Source organism: Paralichthys olivaceus, chromosome 16 (assembly GCF_024713975.1).
Source record: "Paralichthys olivaceus isolate ysfri-2021 chromosome 16, ASM2471397v2, whole genome shotgun sequence".
In the NCBI taxonomy this organism is placed as follows: Eukaryota; Metazoa; Chordata; class Actinopteri; order Pleuronectiformes; family Paralichthyidae; genus Paralichthys; species Paralichthys olivaceus.
Window position 1 is genome coordinate 16878465 of NC_091108.1, and position 18591 is coordinate 16897055.

Below are 18591 nucleotides of genomic sequence, written 5' to 3' on the forward strand. Positions count from 1 at the left end.
TAATCTTTTCTACGAATGATTTTCTATATCTGTCACCAGCTGGTCCCCCACTCTGTATCGTGTGCTACTTGAACTTACTGCCACCTGCATAGCTAGCCTGTTAGCTCAGTCACCGTTGCGCAATGAATCCTGGAATAGGTTGGCCTGAGAAAGATCCACATGTTGGATCCTTCTTGGCTCAGGAATGGAAGGACGCATTTGTCATTACAATTCATGAAATATCTAAATATGGCTGTACTGCTTCAGGATATTTAAATCAATTTCTCCAAAACACTTGGATGTAAAGTCCTTTGGGCACACACACACACACACAAAAACACATACACACAAAAACACGTGTTCCAAACTATCAAAACAAAAAGAGATATATCTCCATCCTCTGCATTTTTTCAAGGTCTCCTGGACGAGGAACTAAGGTGCGTTCCCAGCTAACATCAACAGTTGAGTCGGCAAACATATCACAGAGGGACCTGAGTAAATGGTGTGTACGAGCATGTAGCCTTCTCTGACCGCCGCTGAGGAATGTGGGCGAGGATTTTACTGCACCTAACGGGGATGCTTCTGGTCCATGTGTTTTTCAGCTTTGAAACCATTGAAACCCCCCCCCCCCCCACTGATACTGCTGAATTATGAACACGGACGAGGGCCATGAAGTCCTCCAATATGTTAAACAAGTGCTGCTCAGGTTTTGGCCAGAAGCTCTACGCAGAGAAAAAATGTTTTATGACAAATGTTTGCTTAAAGATTATTAAGTTAAGATTGTGCATGGCGAAGTCATCACTGTATATCCAAACAGTCTTACATAAGAGTGTTTAGATGTCAGGAGGAAAAACATGAGTGGATGACAACTAAAGCTGAACCATCCAGTCTGGACTCACCGCCAACATGTTGTCATCTAGTTAAGGCTAAGCTTCTGTCAGACTTAGTTTTCTTAACTGCTCATAGTATCCAAAATGGAGACCCACATTGATAAGCATTTCTGTTAGATTACCCCTGTTCACACAACAAACAACATTTTTGACACTCCAATGTACATGCTAACACACTTACAGGCCCACAAATCTGTGGATTACACATGCAACACCGGCTGAGGATTATCCAGGCAAAGATCAATTCCATTTTCCAGCATTTATGTTGTTTTTTTATTATTAACCAGTGTGTACTCAGCAGGATTCGCTGCCTTACATGGGGCACAGTTTGGTGGTTTTGCTGGTTATTTGCAACCGTGCAATTACACCCATAAATTTCCAGAATCCCCCTGGTGAAACATGCCTTATTATTTGCTGACACGATCTTTGAGGAAAACCACAAGATCCACGAGAATCACATGCCTCATGTAGAAAATATGAGAGCACGTCGAGCTGCTCATCGCGGGCTGCTCGACACCGCACTGCATCTCACTTGTAAATCTAAAAGACCACATTAGCTGATATTCTTACACGTGCAGTATTTTTCATATTGTGGGGTGCTGCCACTGCTGCTCTGCAAGCTGCTCCTCACAGAGATCCAAGTGATTGGACGCAGGGAGAGCCAATAGGCAGCCGAGCAGCAGGTTATTTGAACTCTCCTCACACAGCTCAGCTAAAGCAGACTTTTCTAACATTGTTCACTCATCAGAGTCTGTCATCATCAACTTTCTTCCCAGGCGCAGCTCTCCGCGGCCACAGAAAGAACAGCAAGGGACATATTTTTTTAACCTTTTTTAAAATGACTTCTACACTGAGTGCATGAAGAATGGGAACTTACAGCTTACGTTTACATCTGGAAGTCTACTGATGCACCTGTTGATCGAGGAAAACTCAAGAATGGACAAAGTTGCCGTGATGAAGTCTGACACTTTGCTCTGTTTGGAGGACAACAGGCGAGCAGAGGACAGGAGCAGGTTGAACTGTGTAGAATTACCTCAGAGCAGTTTCACAGACGGACAGAACACAGACCTGCTGCAATGTCAGGACGACACTCAAAACAGCTCTACTGTCAAATACGGAAGATGTGGGTAAGGAGTTAAATAAGTTAGTATGATATAATAACGTCATGAAGATGAAGAGGATTCGCTAACTTGCCATTATGTTGCTAAAATTTTATTTTTGCTCTAACTAAACCGATTCCCTTAGATATTTACTATAATACATCAAGTGCGTGATATTGTGCAAATGTATTTTTATATGTAGAATGTATTTATTTACTCTTATAGGAGGGGTAAGTGTTAAATAGAGGGGGGGTTTTTTAAGGTGAATTTAGTGAATCCATTCAGTGATTCCTGACTCCTCCAGGTCTCGTCTGGGTGGGGTCAAAGTTCGCCACAAGAGACAGGTGCTGCAGGACATGGCCCGACCCCTGAAACATTGGCTGTACAAACACCGAGACAACCCTTATCCCACCAAAACCGAGAAGGTGCTGCTGGCTCTGGGCTCACACATGACACTCGTACAGGTGAGACGAGCTCATGCAAAATAACATAAAAAGAAGAAATGGAGGATTTAAGGCAGATGATTGTTGGGGCCAGTTTTCCTGTAACAAGATGCTTTTGTGCAGGTTTCCAACTGGTTTGCAAATGCCCGGCGAAGGCTGAAAAACACAGTGAGACAGCCAGACCTGAGCTGGGCCCTGAGGATCAAACTTTATAATAAGTACATCCAGGGAAACGCTGAGCGGTTGAGCGTGTGCAGTGACGACACCGACTCAGATGGTGAGAGCTATAGATCTAAAACTTGTGCCACTGAAACAAGCAGAACAGTTTGTTACATCTCATATCTCAAGAATACTGTGTTTCCTTTGCTGCAGATGAAGAGTGTCCCTTACAAACTCCCATCAGCCAGTCAAACTATGGCCGGTCGTCCTCTCACAAGAGCGTGCTTGAGAAACAGGGCAGCGTCCTCGCCATGGCTGACTCCGTCAACAGTGACGACAGCACGTCGCCCCCATCCAAATACAAGAGCGGTTTACTGAACCGCTATCTAAACGACACCCTGCGGCATATGATGGCAGCGAAAGCTGATGGCGTCACCACCTCCCGTAAGAGGAGGAGTCACTCCGAATCGTTCAGCTCCAACGAATGTGATCGAGATGTCGTGTCTCCGGCGTCGTCCTACGAGACCGAGACAAACTTCGTCTACCACATGGGTGAGAGAAATAACAGTTTTAATCCTGCAGTGGAAATAGATGTGCAGTCAATATGTGTAAAAACTTATTACTGTATGTGTGGCATCATATTATGATAGCCCAACATTATCATGAAAAGTTAAGCAATCAAATACACCACAGATGCTGAATTTATAATAAATTAAAGCTATAATCCCCTCTTCCTTCATAATAGCAGATCTATAGTAAATGTGATGAAAATTTGGCATTTCCCTGCTTCACCTTAGTTCATTTTCAACACACCACAGAGTCCAGTAAAATAAGAGGAGTAGAACAGAACAGAAATGTGCACATGGCTCCTCACAGCTCACTGACATTAATAAGTGTTAGGCATTCCAACCACAGTCAGAAGCTTAACGAGATTCAATTATAAAGTTACAGTGAAACTGGGAAGGAGTTTGACACCCGGGTGCCCTTTCAGACCTCTAGGGACCCCGGCACACCAGCAACCCGAAAATCTGCCGAAGTACCTGCAGCTGAAGCCTCTGCAAACATCACTAATAAAAACTCGTGCAGATGCTGAAATCGCTCATTTTAAAATTGGATGGAGTTTGCCTGGCTGCCGCTACGCACCACAAATATCATTTCCATACACTAGAATGTGCCATTTGTTCCGCCTCAGCTTCTTGCCATGGTGGAAATGTCCAGTTCAGTCTCAAGGACAATTACACAATGTCTGAGACTTTATTCTTCCCAGGGTGAGGGGTGGAAACCTCAGCCAACATGTAGAAATGGAGCAGTTTGTCAGTAAAGCAGTGAAGACGTCTCGTGGAGCGACTGTCAGAGCTGCTGCTCACCTGTGAGAGAACACTTGGCTTTTCCCAACAGTGTGTGAGGGTGTGGCTCGGTTTCCTTGACTCATGAACACTTTGGCAGCCTCTCCGCCCCAAGTGTCACTTCCCTACTCAAAATAAATCTAAATTTAAATCTACATTATGGGAGCATTTGAAACCATTTCTTTTATTTAGCACATCTCATAGTTTCACTCACAAATTAAACCAGACATGTTTAAAGTTCCTTTTTTGTCCTGGCAAAAACAGTCCCACTCTAAAGCAGGTTATTTAATGGATATTTTTATAGTCCGTGACAAGGCTTCATCTGTATCCGGGAAACACAGATTAACCTCAAACTGGCCCCCACCTTGAATAACTCGAGGATAATTCATAAACTAAAGAGGCAAGTGCATTTACAGGAATAGAGAACTTGTGAAATACAATATCATGCATGTTTCTTTAACTTAACAAATGCATCATGTTTTTATATTTATAATAAAATAATAATAAAGCATGCAAAGGGTATTTATAATAATTTAACACTAGTAATACACAGATTCTCATTTACCTCATTAATTATAAGCAGTGATGAGACACTCATGTACGTGCACTAAATATGAAGGTAGCAGCCTCTTGTCTGAGCACAAAGTCTGAAAACAGGTTAAACTAGCCTTGCATTGTTTAGTGGTGACAAAATCCATCTACCAGCACCCATAAACCTGGATAATCAACATATGTCATCCAATATTAAAAACGTAGGTGTAAAAATTAGCCTACAGTCTCACAAGAGGTTATGCACTTGTCAGCTATTTCTTGGCCATGACCTTGTAAAGATGGACGCCAATACACATGCTCAACCAATTGTGGGTCTCAGCTGTCTATCATGACATTTCACTTCATTTTCAATCAAATCAAATAAGTAATTAAAACAAACATTAAACTGATATGAGCTGCCTAAAGTGACGTCATTGAGAAACATTTATTTGACGTGTGTTTTTTATTATTTAGTTTGGTCCATGTCCTGTCCACAAATATGAAGGTGGGATTAATGACCTATATTACAGCAAGCCACCAGGTGGCGTTAAAGATGCTTTGGCTTCACTTTCTGGGAGCTGCCATGTCCTCTTTTGCTAAATATGAAGCTAGACGCCAGTTAGCTCAGTACAAAGATTGAAAACAACGTTCAAGTATTTTACCACAGGTGATAAAATCCAGCATCAACAAACCTTAAAGGTCCAGTGTGTAAGATTTAGATGAAAGGGAACTATTGGCAAAGATTTAATGTAGAATAATCCTCATGATGTTTTCACTAGTTCATTTCATCTAAATTATATAAATTATAGTTTTCTTTACCCCAGAAAAGGCCCTTTATATTTAAATACTTTATATTTACATCGAGGGGGTCCTCTCTACGGAGGCCGCCATGTTTTTTACATTAGTCCAGACTGGACAAACTAAACACGTTTTGAGTTTTTATGACAACTGAAGCTTCCACAGGTTCTTTTTCATGTTTGGAAGGGGAGGGTGGGGTGAGGGGTGTTCAGCTGCAACATACAAGCTCAACACTAGATGTCACTAAATTCTACACACTGTACCTTTAAGTCTAAGTGTAAATTGTGAAATTACAAGTCCAGTTATTTCATGGCCAGGAGCAACAACTTAGTCTTGATAGTCTACACACAAAAATGAAGAAGTGATGTTTTATTTCGTTTTTTAAAAGTCATTTGGAAATTGGAAATATAAAATGACAAGTCGTGGTTTTACTTTGGAAATTTCCAGCATTTGTGCTGAACTAAGATGATGCTGCATTTGCTTCATATTAGCTGCACAGACATATGAGTGGTATCACTTTTCTCATCTAACTCTCAACGAGAAAGCAAAGAAAATGTCAACAACTATTCCTTCAAACATTGAATTAATCTTTTAGTCTTTTTGTATTTGAGAGGTTCTCGTTGGCATCTGTGCTGTAGACATGTTTGTGTAAAGCTTTAATGAATCCCTGCTGGCCATGATGAGGGTGTTTGCGGCACCTCTGTGAGGTGACGTAGAAAGTCGACGTGCCAGATCCATTACAGGCACAGACACCATTAACATGTGTATACTTCGTCTGGGAGACAGCTAAGGCGACAGCTAAACCTCAAGATGGACGAGTGAGTGATGCCACGACACTGTGTCGTACAAGGACACTTTAAACATATTAATGTGAAGTCAGAGGGAACAGTGTGTGTAAGTGCTGTTATTACTGTACAGGAATGTGAGTATGTTTGCACCGTATAATGTGGTACTCACATCAAGTTGAGTATTTCCCTTAAAAAGGCTGGAGAGCCATAAATGTGACTAGAATCATGTTTTATTAGAGGCAGAGTGGCAAAAATATATCTGGAGGAACGCCTCGCTGCGCTTTCCACCCATTTAGTTTCAAATGAAAACGTGCATGCTGAGAGGGGAGTCTCTACTTATCCGCAGTACAAGAAAAACAGTTACATTATTTTTTCAGTGCCCAGTTGTTTTCCTGTGTGGATCCCAGTGACACACCTGTGAAAATGACTGAAGGTCATTGACTTTGGGGCACGAGGGGATTTGAACTTGTATGGAAGGAGAACACCCAAGACCTAAATCAGCTCATTCACATTATATCATTGAGGATTTATTGAGGCAATAGAAAGTTAAATGCTGTCATGTAAACAAAAAGCTTTTTTTTACAAATTTAAATATATTTATTGACTTTCATACTGTGGGTTGGATGAGACGATCAATACCTCTTTCATAACCGTGAGCCGGAGCCAGGATAACGAAGCTGGGAATAGGCTCGGTCAGCTCAGTCCAAAGGTGAAATTTATAAATCTACCAGCAAAACTTAAGTTAAATATTTACCATGGTATATTGTGTTGTTTAATTTGTACCAAAAACAAAGAAAGAAAACCGTTTGCTGTGGTTTTACATGAGCTGGTTGTTTTTACAACAACAAAATGCTGGAAAAAGTTAATATATGTTAAAATAACCTTTTAAGTTTTAGTTGATGAAACCTAATTCCTTAGTGTGTCACCAATTAAAGTAATTTTTTTGAAGTTGGTAATTAATTTAAATTTTTCCTGTTCGTTTAATGACCCTTAAACTGGAACTTGTTCCTACAATTTGGTTTTTATAGGGAATAACCTCAAGAAATTAAATTTTTATTATTAGTAGTAAGCTTTTGAGGTGCTAAAAGGCAAATGCCTTTACCTTTAGACAGAAACCAACCAAGCTTTTCCCTGTTTCCAGTCCTTGTTGTTTACCCAAGCTAACCCGCTTCAACCTATAGCATCACATTTACTGTAAAAACGTTTAATCATACATTTATTTCTTAAAATGTTCCTTATTTACTTACTTGATAAATATAATTAGATGTAAACTTTAACATGAAATTACAGTACACTGCTCTTGTGCGGCACAATGTTATATATATATTTAAAAAGAGACTGAGCAACTTCATTACTGCTCGTAAAAACTTTGTAAGTGATCCCTGCTGTAAATCTGAAACTCACCAGAGGTAAAACAATGTTTTTTTAGGGTAATAAATACAACAGAGGCACAGAAGCACGTTCTTGGCAAAGCATGTTATGGCTGAGGAGAGAAATGTGTGGGGACAATCAGAAGCAAAAAAAGCATAAAACTGCAAAATGATTTACTATCAACAAGTAGTTGCTGTTGGCCTCAGGCTGGCTGAAGAAATCAGAGCAGGACCGTTTGAGCCGTAAGCATTGAAAGACTTGTTTTCACAAAGGGCCTCTAATTTCTCTGTCTATTGCTCTCTGAGGAAAAAAAATGGTTTTGACCAGCTTCTATCTGCTCCATGGAAAAAAAGGCAATAGTACAAAACTGGAATGGAAAATATTAGCTTTGTACAATGCACACTTGTGCAAGGACCGCAAACAGATATTGTGCAAGCAATATACGCCACAGTCATTTTTAGCCTAAATAGCCAGAGATACTGTGGTTTGATTTCTGATTATTGTGAGCAATATCTTCCACGGATGAAGTGAGCTTCTCCCGTGCCCATTAGTATGATTTAATCTAGTGCTCGGAAAAGAAATGACACACTATAGACCAACTTTTACAGGTGCTAGCAGGATTTTTGCAGCCTGAAAACAGAGCGTCTTTCATCAATGCAAGATGCGGATATCAGAGTTTTTTTCCCCTCAAAGAGAAACACCACATTGCATTTGTTTTGGCCCGAGCAGCTCAGCTCAGAGAGACTGGTGCACTTCACCGAGTCAAACCGTCTTGGCGCCGTGATCGCACCCAAAGGAGAAGTAACTGTGAACACAAAAGTGCTAATATTCAGAGATGCATAAGAACACAATCAATCCATGCATCTGCACATCCACCATGAAAACAAACACAAATCCTCACACATGCTGTAAATCAAAACCATTCACACATTAATATAAACCGCCATCATACAGAAGCCTCATCCAAACACTGATTGACCTGCAAAATTTCAATGATATCAAGTATCTTAAATTCATGGCATCCTCACTTGTGTGTTTTTCTTCTCTGTCACAGATACTATGGACTACACTCCAACCAACTGTGACAGGTACGTATAATTATTCTCTATCCACAATCAAAATCAGCTTTTTGCACTTTTCAACTTGAAAACTAACACTTATAATCTCACTTGGCCGTTGTTCCTAAATATTTAACTGCTACGTCTAAGTCTTTCATATTATTCTGGCTTTTAATCAAGAGGAGAGATCCAAGCAAAAATGGACCATTGCATTTCTAAAACCGCTCCAGCTGTTTTTTTTTCCAGGTTAACTCAGGCAAGAGGTGAGGTGATGTTCCACTTCATGCAGCTGTTTCTCTAATATTTTCACAGGGACCAGCAGCAGGAGCGCGGCCAGCAGAGACGAGACGTCCAAGGCTGGAGGGAGATCCACGCCGCTGTGGCTCTGACCAACTTGGCCCAAGGGCAGAGCCACGCGGGCGACAGAGGCAGTGTTACCGTGCCAATCGCTGCCAAAGGGCAGAGCTGCACCCGAGATCCCTTCTCTATAGCAAGAACAGCTATCATAGACAGGACATGTGTTGCAGGAGCCACCTCTACTCTGAGGCAGAGCTGCACCACAGGGCCCATTCTCACCAGCCGCATAATCCAGAAGTCCTCTCATATCGCGGAGGTCCAGACTGTCAAAATGACCCTGGCAAACAGCGTGTAGGCATTAAACGTCAGTGCCTGGTCCAAAGACATTGCTCCATATAGGAATACCAGATGCTTAAGTGCCTTGGAATAAATGTACAACCCCTGTTATTTTGTACAGCTAATAAACTTTTACATTTCCAATATTTTTTACATTGTACAAAAAAAAAACCTAACAGTTGGATATTTTTGCTGTGTTCCTAATGCCCTCCTATTGGCCCCTGTTGCAATAAGTTATATTAACTTCAATGAGACTGGATTATCCTCCAATGCTTAATTTTGACAGCAGCTATTTGAATAAACCCAATGTGAAATCTCTTGACCAGTCGTTTTGCTTTCAATCACTGCTCTGCAGTGGCTCAAGCAGCAGTTATGTTTTACTGAGCTGTATTTAGTGGTAGTTTTCATTTGTAATTGTGGGTCTCACAGTTTCAATATATCCCTTTAAATTCCTTTTTAAAAGGTTGTAATATGAGTGTGGCATAGTGGACTGAGCAGGGAGGCAGGTTTAAAGAAAAGAGCACAATGGACAAGGCTAAAAACACAGTGAACCTCTAAAATCAATAGATTTATATTAATTACAAATCTTATGGCTGTGTTTACTGTTAAAGGAATCACTTGCAGAGATGGACTCGAAAATCACTGTAATCTGCTATAGAAACCACTGTAGGTTAACTAGTCCCAAACAACAGGAACATTTTGCAAATTACTACAGCAGATATAATCTAGATTTTAATATAATCAATTGATCAATTAGAGTAGGAATAATAATAACTTGCATTTATAGCGCCTTTCAAGAGACCAAAGGACGCTTTACATATCATTAACTGCATTACATAGACTGTGGTGTAACAGGGGTCGCTCATAGTGGAGAAAATAATAATAATCAAATTATTGCCTCAGCTCTATTTAGCTTCAAAGCATATACTTTGACTGTAAATAAAGATGGACGGCACATCTCCACCTGCTCCCACTTAAAATAAAGAAATCAAAGCTGAAATATTCTGGAGCCACAGTCTGTGTGGTGGTGATCGTGGAGTGGAGCATGTATGTGCCTTTTTTTTACAACATCAAATAATTCACTGAAGTCAGATATTGAGGCATTGACCAAACTGAATAGTCTAAAAGCAGTTTTAGAAAAAAAAATCTCAAAGATGGTTTCTGTCATTATAGGTTGTTTGTTCACGTCTCTATTTTATAACGGTAAGTCTGGTTTGAATGATTCATTTGATGCTGTAAAAAAAAAAGGGGCAACGTCATGATGGACAGCAGAGACTGACTCATGGTTTGCCAACGACATGTATCACTGTGACCTCGATACCGCGGCTGCACACCACGATCACTGCTGCGCACTCTGGCTCAAAATGAGGTCAAGGATATTTTAGCTACGTGAGCAAATGGAGACAGGTGGATGATACGGTCTATGCCTCTGGTACGGCACTTACTGACCATTTCTTTTTCAGGCAACAAAAAACCCACCGCCACCTACCCAGCACCAAATAACAGACATTTAGCAACTGGCTTGTGAACATAGTGGAACATTTAGCTTAAGAGACATAGAGAAACACATGGACAGATATATTAAAACATCTGCAAATGAATGCTCATCCAGCAGACATGATGTGACACATCATGTCATGTGACACACCATGTCTGCTGGATGTTTAAATATTTAACTGTTTGCTAATAAAACCATCATATCAACTTATTATATATAATATTAGTGACATTGTCGTTCCACTCACTAAAAGAGCATCATTCTGAAGAGTGAAACAACTCTTTTGTTTCTTTTAATGACAAATACTCTCTCAGGAATCCTCTGACCTCATTACAGGGTCAACTGCCAAAAACTTCAAATACTGGAAACATCGAGGACATACTGAGCCTCAGAAGAATGTCTGGTGCACTCTCCCTCAGCGGAGAGAGATTTGCGGGGAGCGTCCTGTTCCATCTTGGGACATCCTGACACCAAACATAAGCTTGTAATCACACTGCCCGCTGGGACCATTTTACAAAACATGATTAACAGGATTTTTCCACTCGTGTCCTGGCTTTGGTCTATTTTTCTGACATTTCCTGCGAAGGATGTTTTCATCCTCGCATGTATGACAAGGCTAGTCATCAACAAAGTATCATGGAAAGAGCACCTCAATCCTGTTTCCACTGCAAACCTGCTTTTGATTAGGCTGGCGTCTACGCAATACAGAACTAATTGGCAGATCTCAAACGGCAATTAAACAATCGTTAGTCTTGAGTGACGGCATCTCTGGGCTGTCGTTTATTTCATTTTGAAACGATACAAACGTTATGACCATAACTGTAGTGAATATCATTCAATGTTAAGGCAGATATCAGTTTAACATATTGCTGCTTATGATTCAAACAGATGCAGGGAGAAGTGATGGGGTAAAAGACAGGGAAAGGGTCCATTAAGAGAAAATAGGTCAAACAAATAGGAAAGAACACAACAAATATATACCACGGACAGGAAAACAACAAAGCTCTCAGGAATGCTCATACAGCAATGTTTGAGAAATGCCTTCAGCAAGTCAGTGGGACATTTTATGGACCACAACACACAAAATGAATGCAGAAAAACTTACAGAACCAGTTTGAGACCAAATACCTACAGGCAGAATAACAGTGAGCTCAAATGATTGAATTGAGAGAGCTCTAAATACTGTTAACCTCGCACAGCTCTGGAGGTTACGGTCTACATCAGCCACGCAAAGACAAATAACACAACGACAGGTTTGGTTGCAGAAAGTCCGAGATAAAGATGATTATTTGTTTTGCATATTTTAAAGTTGAAAACATTTGATTTGAAAGCATCTACTTTATTTCAGCATTTAGGGAATTTACATTTAACGAATAATAATTTGAGTAAAATTAAAAAACTGGAGTCTGTAACAGTGATCCATTGTGAGATACCATCTTTGGAATCATTCAGTTTCCTGACGAGAGATGGAGGCTGAAGTTTCCTCCACTACGATCTTCAGTCAAAGTGATGTAATATGTTTTTAATAAAGCTTGTTAATATATTGCGTGTGACTTGAGAACGTTTTGTATTGTGCGGTGACATATAGTGCACGTTTGCAAACACATAGCGTAAGCAGGATGAGCAGTTTCCTGGAGGTAAATGAGATCTCTCAGACTTCCATATTGATTATATTAGGTCATTTTGAATTAAATTTGACAGGCTATACACCGTGAGAGACAAATTAGTTCATGTTAAAGGCACTACCCTATTAACTTGATGCCTTAATGTACAACAGAATCACTGCTGCCTATGAGATCAATTCTAACCAGACATGTACTGGTGACATACGTACACTTGGCATGGTGGAGTTCATCTGAAATATACTTATAAGATCATTCTCAAATTATCCTTTCATTCATGTTTTAAAGAGAAAATAGTGACGGGAGAGATGATGGTTTGAAAAGGAAGTGTGCAAACAGCAAAGTTCTTATGACCAACAGAACTATTCCAACCTTAATAATAAGTACTGATCCACCTCCACCTCTCCTTCTCTCTTCCTCTCTGGTTCTGGTCCGTAGTCATTCCTATCAAGGTGGTGCTTTGTTTTCATTTTTCTCAGTTTCAGGGTATAGAGCAGTATCCTCCACATGCCCTGCCGTCGCCCTGCTGCTGGTCCCCCAGACGGACCTTCTGGCCTTGGCCTTCACTCTCCCACAGCCCTGGAGTCTGGAGGATCTTCTCCACGAGCTCCTCAAAGGCACACTGGACTCCGTCTTTGGTCTTTGCACTTGCCTCTGTACAAAGACAACACCAGGATTTATGAGTTTAGTGAAAGAACAGCAGAGCTCCTTAAAAATGCTACAAAAAAACATCAGCAGAGGTACCACCTAGCTTTTAATCCCAAAACATCTTCCTTTTTAAAAATGGCACAACACTGATGACTAAGATTTAAAAAATGACCATGTGTTGATGAGAATATAAAGTATGACATGACTTCATTTGAGAATCAGGAGTGGGATGAAGACATCTTGACTGCAGATTAAAATCCATGACATCTTCTTGCCCAGCCCTTCTCAAAACCCCTCAATTTAGCCGCTCTAAAATGGAAACTCCACAGAAATGTTAACCTAATTTCCCGGAGAGGGGCAGATTGGAGATGAGAATCAGGAACACGTGTAGACATGGATTTGATAAATGAAAGCCTGCTAGATTTTAATCATAATGCACTTCTTCTGCAGTGGCTGCATCTTTCAGTGCAATGCTTATAGAAATCCCAAAGGAGCAAAATAAAAACACGACTTTCACTGAGTGATGTTTCGACTTGTTCCAAATATGCAATTTACAGTTCTGACTTTTAAGTAGAGTACAATAAGTTTTAATAACTTGAACTTCGATTTTATGGCTCTGTTAGTTTAAATGACCATGTCTGACCACGTCTCATCTGACTCTAACATGGACACTTACCAATAAAAAGCATAGAGTGTTTCCTCGCAAATTTCAAGCCTTCATTTCTGTCCACTTCATGATCGTCCTGAAAACCAAACACATTCTCTGTCATTTTCTCTATGTGGACCACAATACACACACGGTAAATAAATACTATGTTTATACGGCACAAGGGATGAACATTTGCAAAGCAACCGTGGCTGCTTTATTTTTTTCTCAAAACCATTTAACCACATTTAAGAAATACTGCATTTGAAAAGCAAATTAAACTGACTGAGACTGATTCAGTCTTCCACTGAATATGTTGTAAAAACAATCCAAGGTCTTTAAAGGAGGTGGGCTAATGGAAAAGTGTATTCTGAACAAAGTAACTCACCATATCAATTTTGTTCCCGACCAGCATTTTCACAATGTCATTGCGTGTAGTGTAGGTTTCTAATTCATTCAGCCAGTTATCAAGCTTTGTAAAAGTGTCGCGCTTTGTGACGTCATAAACTGTGAAAGAGGAGGAGAAAGAGGAAGACCATCAACATATGTATATAGATATATATATATCATGTATACATATGATTATTATTCTCATTATGTTGAGTTAAGACAATCTAGACCTACTTGTTCGACAAAAGACAAAAATCTTGCGTACCGTTCATCTTATGGCATTTACACTTGGCATATTTATCAATACTGGCCCAGGGAAGTGCAGCGTTAAACTTGGAAATGTGATAAGTTGTCCATTGACTTCGGATTCTGCTCTAACAAAGTTTCCCCCTGAGACTCCAGAAGTGTTTTATGGCCTCAAACTTTTCATCCTTCCCTTCATCAGCATAGTGGTGAGTAGATAGAGATTGACTTTTCATTTTTCAGTGAACTATTCCTTGAAACTACTGTTCACATATTTGGCTTGAGTGAAATTCTAGGTCACCATAAGTACAAGCAAACATTAAATAAATAATGTCTGACAATATTACTGTGATGTAAGTAGGATTAGTATGAATAACAACATGAAAATATACTAAAGAAGAAACAGAAAGGTATGAAGAGATCTCTATGTCTGGAACAAAGAAATAAACATATAGCTTTTGAAGTCCAAATTGTTTACCCAGTATAACTCCTTGTGCACCACGGTAATAGCTGGGAGTCAGGGTGCGAAACCTTTCCTGTCCAGCTGTGTCCTGCAGAAGAGAAGGAAGCATGAGATTCCATGACCGTAAACTTTGGGATCAACAGATACATCAGCCCAGTCACAGCGTCCACACTCAACAGACTCTGTGACTGAGACATGTGTTCCTGATAAGTCTACAAAGTCTCAGAACTGTCTCACTGTGAACGGGACACTGTCCAAGGAAATACACAATTTGTATTGTTCTAATGCTAAAAACAGGGATAATCATGGATTTCGTTTAAAAAAAAAAAAAAAAAAAAAAATTAGATTTATGGAAGTACTGACAAAATCAAATTCACAAATAGTTATTTTTCACATAAAGGAACAACTGTATTGATTTGCTTCGAACAAGTTTAACTGAACACTATACAATGTTAAAGTTCATTGTAGTTTTAGCCTTTCGACTTGCCTCAGATTAATTTACTGAGTGGTATCTGATTCCTCCTAAAGCTTTTTGAGCTCTTGCATCATCCTACATGCGCGCACACACTGAAAGTTTGTTTTTTTCTTCCATTGCATTTTTCCGTTGATGTGATGTTTTAACATTTTTCATGTGATTTTGCCTGAACAATGTCGTCATCTTGTGGACAAACCCTGTACTTCACCATGTTTTTCCTGACACAAACAACACAGTGACATTAAGACTCCTCCTGTCTTACCCATATGGCGAGTTTTGCTTTGTTCCCATCTATAGCGAGTGTTTTCACCTTGAAGTCCACACCTGATCAGAGAGAAGACAGAGAAAACACTTAGACTAATCTTCTTTCCATGTCTATGTATAGAATATGTGTTTGTGCTGTGTGCGAGTGTAGAAAACCTATTGTGGCTGACTGCTCTGGATCAAACGTATCTTCTGTGAACCTCAGAAGGAGACTGTTGGAGAAAGACAGAGAACATGGAAATGAGCAGTGCATCAGGTGTTGTGAGTTGACTTGCAGCTGTGGCAAAGGTGTCAGGTGTGTGAAGATCCCAAACCCTCTTTAGAATGCTTTATATATAACTTTAAATTATTTGTTCATCGCTTAGAGAATGCTGTGTGGTAAATCAAGGACGTTTTACATTAAACTTCTTGTTATTGAGATCCATTCCCATATTTTTGGAGTGTGTGGAGGTTTGTGTCAGCGTGTTTATACTGATGTAGAATCACCTGAATACACACTGAACCTTTAACTATTTGCTCCTACCTGGGTGTGTGTATGTTTTCTTACTCATTGGAAATATTTGTCTTGTCACTGACTGTTATATATGTATATCTCCCTTTCATGTTTGACAACATTTATATATATATATATGTGTGTGTGTATATATATACGTGTGTGTGTATATATATGTATATGCTATCTACGTGTATTTTGTGTATAATAAAGTATGTTCAACATGAAGATTAGAACAGCAACACAGTTGTGATGTTGACCATGAACAGCAACATCACACCATGCTAGCTAACTTACTGCGAACAATACTACCTGGACATGGTGTAACTGTTTTTGTAACCTGAGCCTGTTACAGTCACACGAATGAACCTTGTTCGCCTCAGTTGTTATGAAGAAACAGGCAGGAAAACAACATTAGCACAATTAGCTTCATCGACACTTACTGAGGTCTGAGGAATCAACACGAGAAGAATAACAACAGTCACAACATGCTAACAGTTAGCTCAGCTACAAAAAGCGACAGACCTGGACTTCCCGACTCCACTTTCTCCAATAATCAACAGTTTCAGAGTCGTCAACACGTCTTCGTCCATGTTCAACAGGAGCTGACTTCACTTCCCCTGACGACGCTTTAAAATGACGCTTTAAACTAGTTTTAGTGGAAACAGGTCTCTGCTGCCGAGACACAGCTGATGTTTGCAACACTTCCGCCAACGACGTGACGTCACTGCCACGACGCTTCAACGCAAAATAAAATCATAGACTGTATATAACACATTAAAATAATATACTGTATATAATATATTCAAATAAAATCAAAGACTGTATATAATATATTCAAATAAAATCAAAGACTGTATATAACACATTAAAATAATATACTGTATATAATATATTCAAATAAAATCATAGACTGTATATAACACATTAAAATAAAATCATAGACTGTATATAACACATTAAAATAAAATCATAGACTGTATATAACACATTAAAATAAAATCATAGACTGTATATAATATATTCAAATAAAATCAAAGACTGTATATAACACATTAAAATAATATAATATACTGTATATAATATATTCAAATAAAATCATAGACTGTATATAACACATTAAAATAATATAATAGACTGTAAATAACACATTAAAATAATATAATATACTGTATATAATATATTCAAATAAAATCATAGACTGTATATAACACATTAAAATAAAATAATATACTGTATATAATATATTCAAATAAAATCAAAGACTGTATATAACACATTAAAATAATATAATAGACTGTATATAACACATTAAAATAATATAATAGACTGTATATAACACATGAAAATAAAATAATATACTGTATATATCACATTAAAATAAAATCATAGACTGTATACAACACATTAAAATAATATAATAGACTGTATATATCACATTAAAATAAAATCATAGACTGTATACAACACATTAAAATAATATAATAGACTGTATATAACACATTAAAATAAAATCATAGACTGTATATACCACATTAAATTAGCATCATGGACTGTATATAAAATAAAATGATAGACTGTCTATACCAAATTAAAAGAAAACCATGGACTGTATATAAAATAACATAATAGACTGTTTATATCACATTTAAATAAAAGCATGGACTGCATATTGAATAAAATAAAAATTATAGACTGTATATAAAATAAAATAAAATTATAAACCAAATTAAATTAAAAGCATGGACTGCATATAAAATAAAATAATAGACTGTCTATACCAAAATAGAATAACATCATGCACTGTATATAAAGCAATGAAATCAGAGACTGTATATACCATATTGAAATAAAATCATACACTTCTACTGCTACTCTAAAAGGTAGGAGCAAATAGTTAAAGGTTCAGTGTTTATTCAGGTGATTCTACATCAGTGAAAACACGCTGACACAAACCTCCACACACTCCAAAAAGTTGGGAATGAATCTCAATGACAAGAAGTTTCGTCTTTGCTTTACCACACAGCATTCTGTGATGACAAGATATTTCAGAGTTATATATAAACGCAAACACATATTCTACACATAGACTTACGGAAAGTAGATTAGTCCAAGTCTTTTCTCTGTCTTCATTTTGCATTTAGTAAATTCCCAGTGTAACGTCCTGACAAATCTTTATTTGTATGTTTACATTTAACAATAGGTTGATTCTTGATAACTTACACTAAATGGTACATAAACCAATAGCTTAAGTCACTATCATCTATGTTATATCCTGTGTAGTGTTTGTTTGGTATTCCTTTATTTTTATTTTTGATAATGAGAATCTTGAAAATGAAATAAAACAAAAGTAGATTCATAGACTGCATATACAATAGAACAACACATACTTACTTCTGTTGTCTACAGTTGTATTTTAAAAAAAATACATTCTAAAACATACAGGATAGAAGCCTACACACAAAGGAAAGTGTGATAAAACATAATATAAAATCATATTACATTATTTTGTCTTTTTTGCTAACGTCATTAAAAGTGTTATGTTGACATATACAATTCTTGTTCACCCTTTTAAGCTCTTCCAGCATAAAATGTCAAAGAAACTGAAATAGCTTGGATTCTGTGTAGTCTGACGAGAAACATGGTAAATACTGAATGATGTATCCTCCCCTCTCAGGATATAAACATCACAATTGTATCTATCACATTAAGATAAAAGTGACAGTTATATTTGACATGACTGACAATGATTA

The 18591-nt window shown here is 38.3% G+C and overlaps 2 protein-coding genes across 2 annotated transcripts; one reads left to right on the top strand and one right to left on the bottom strand.

The window, feature by feature from the left end:
* Positions 1-430: 430 nt before the first annotated feature.
* On the top strand, positions 431-12717 carry LOC109638475 (homeobox protein Mohawk-like). The gene is made up of 6 exons (XM_020101471.2): positions 431-1996; positions 2274-2433; positions 2536-2689; positions 2785-3123; positions 8460-8493; positions 8776-12717. The coding sequence occupies exons 1-6, from the start codon at positions 1728-1730 to the stop codon at positions 9113-9115; spliced, it is 1296 nt and encodes a 431-aa protein (XP_019957030.2). The 5' UTR covers positions 431-1727; the 3' UTR covers positions 9116-12717.
* LOC109647593 (ras-related protein Rab-18-like) lies at positions 11352-16567 on the bottom strand. The gene is made up of 7 exons (XM_069511829.1): positions 16364-16567; positions 15502-15557; positions 15344-15405; positions 14622-14694; positions 13899-14017; positions 13541-13607; positions 11352-12870 (listed from the first exon to the last, which is right to left on the bottom strand). Exons 1-7 carry the CDS (start codon positions 16429-16431, stop codon positions 12698-12700), a joined length of 618 nt encoding a protein of 205 aa, XP_069367930.1. The 5' UTR covers positions 16432-16567; the 3' UTR covers positions 11352-12697.
* Between the last annotated feature and the right edge of the window lie 2024 nt (positions 16568-18591).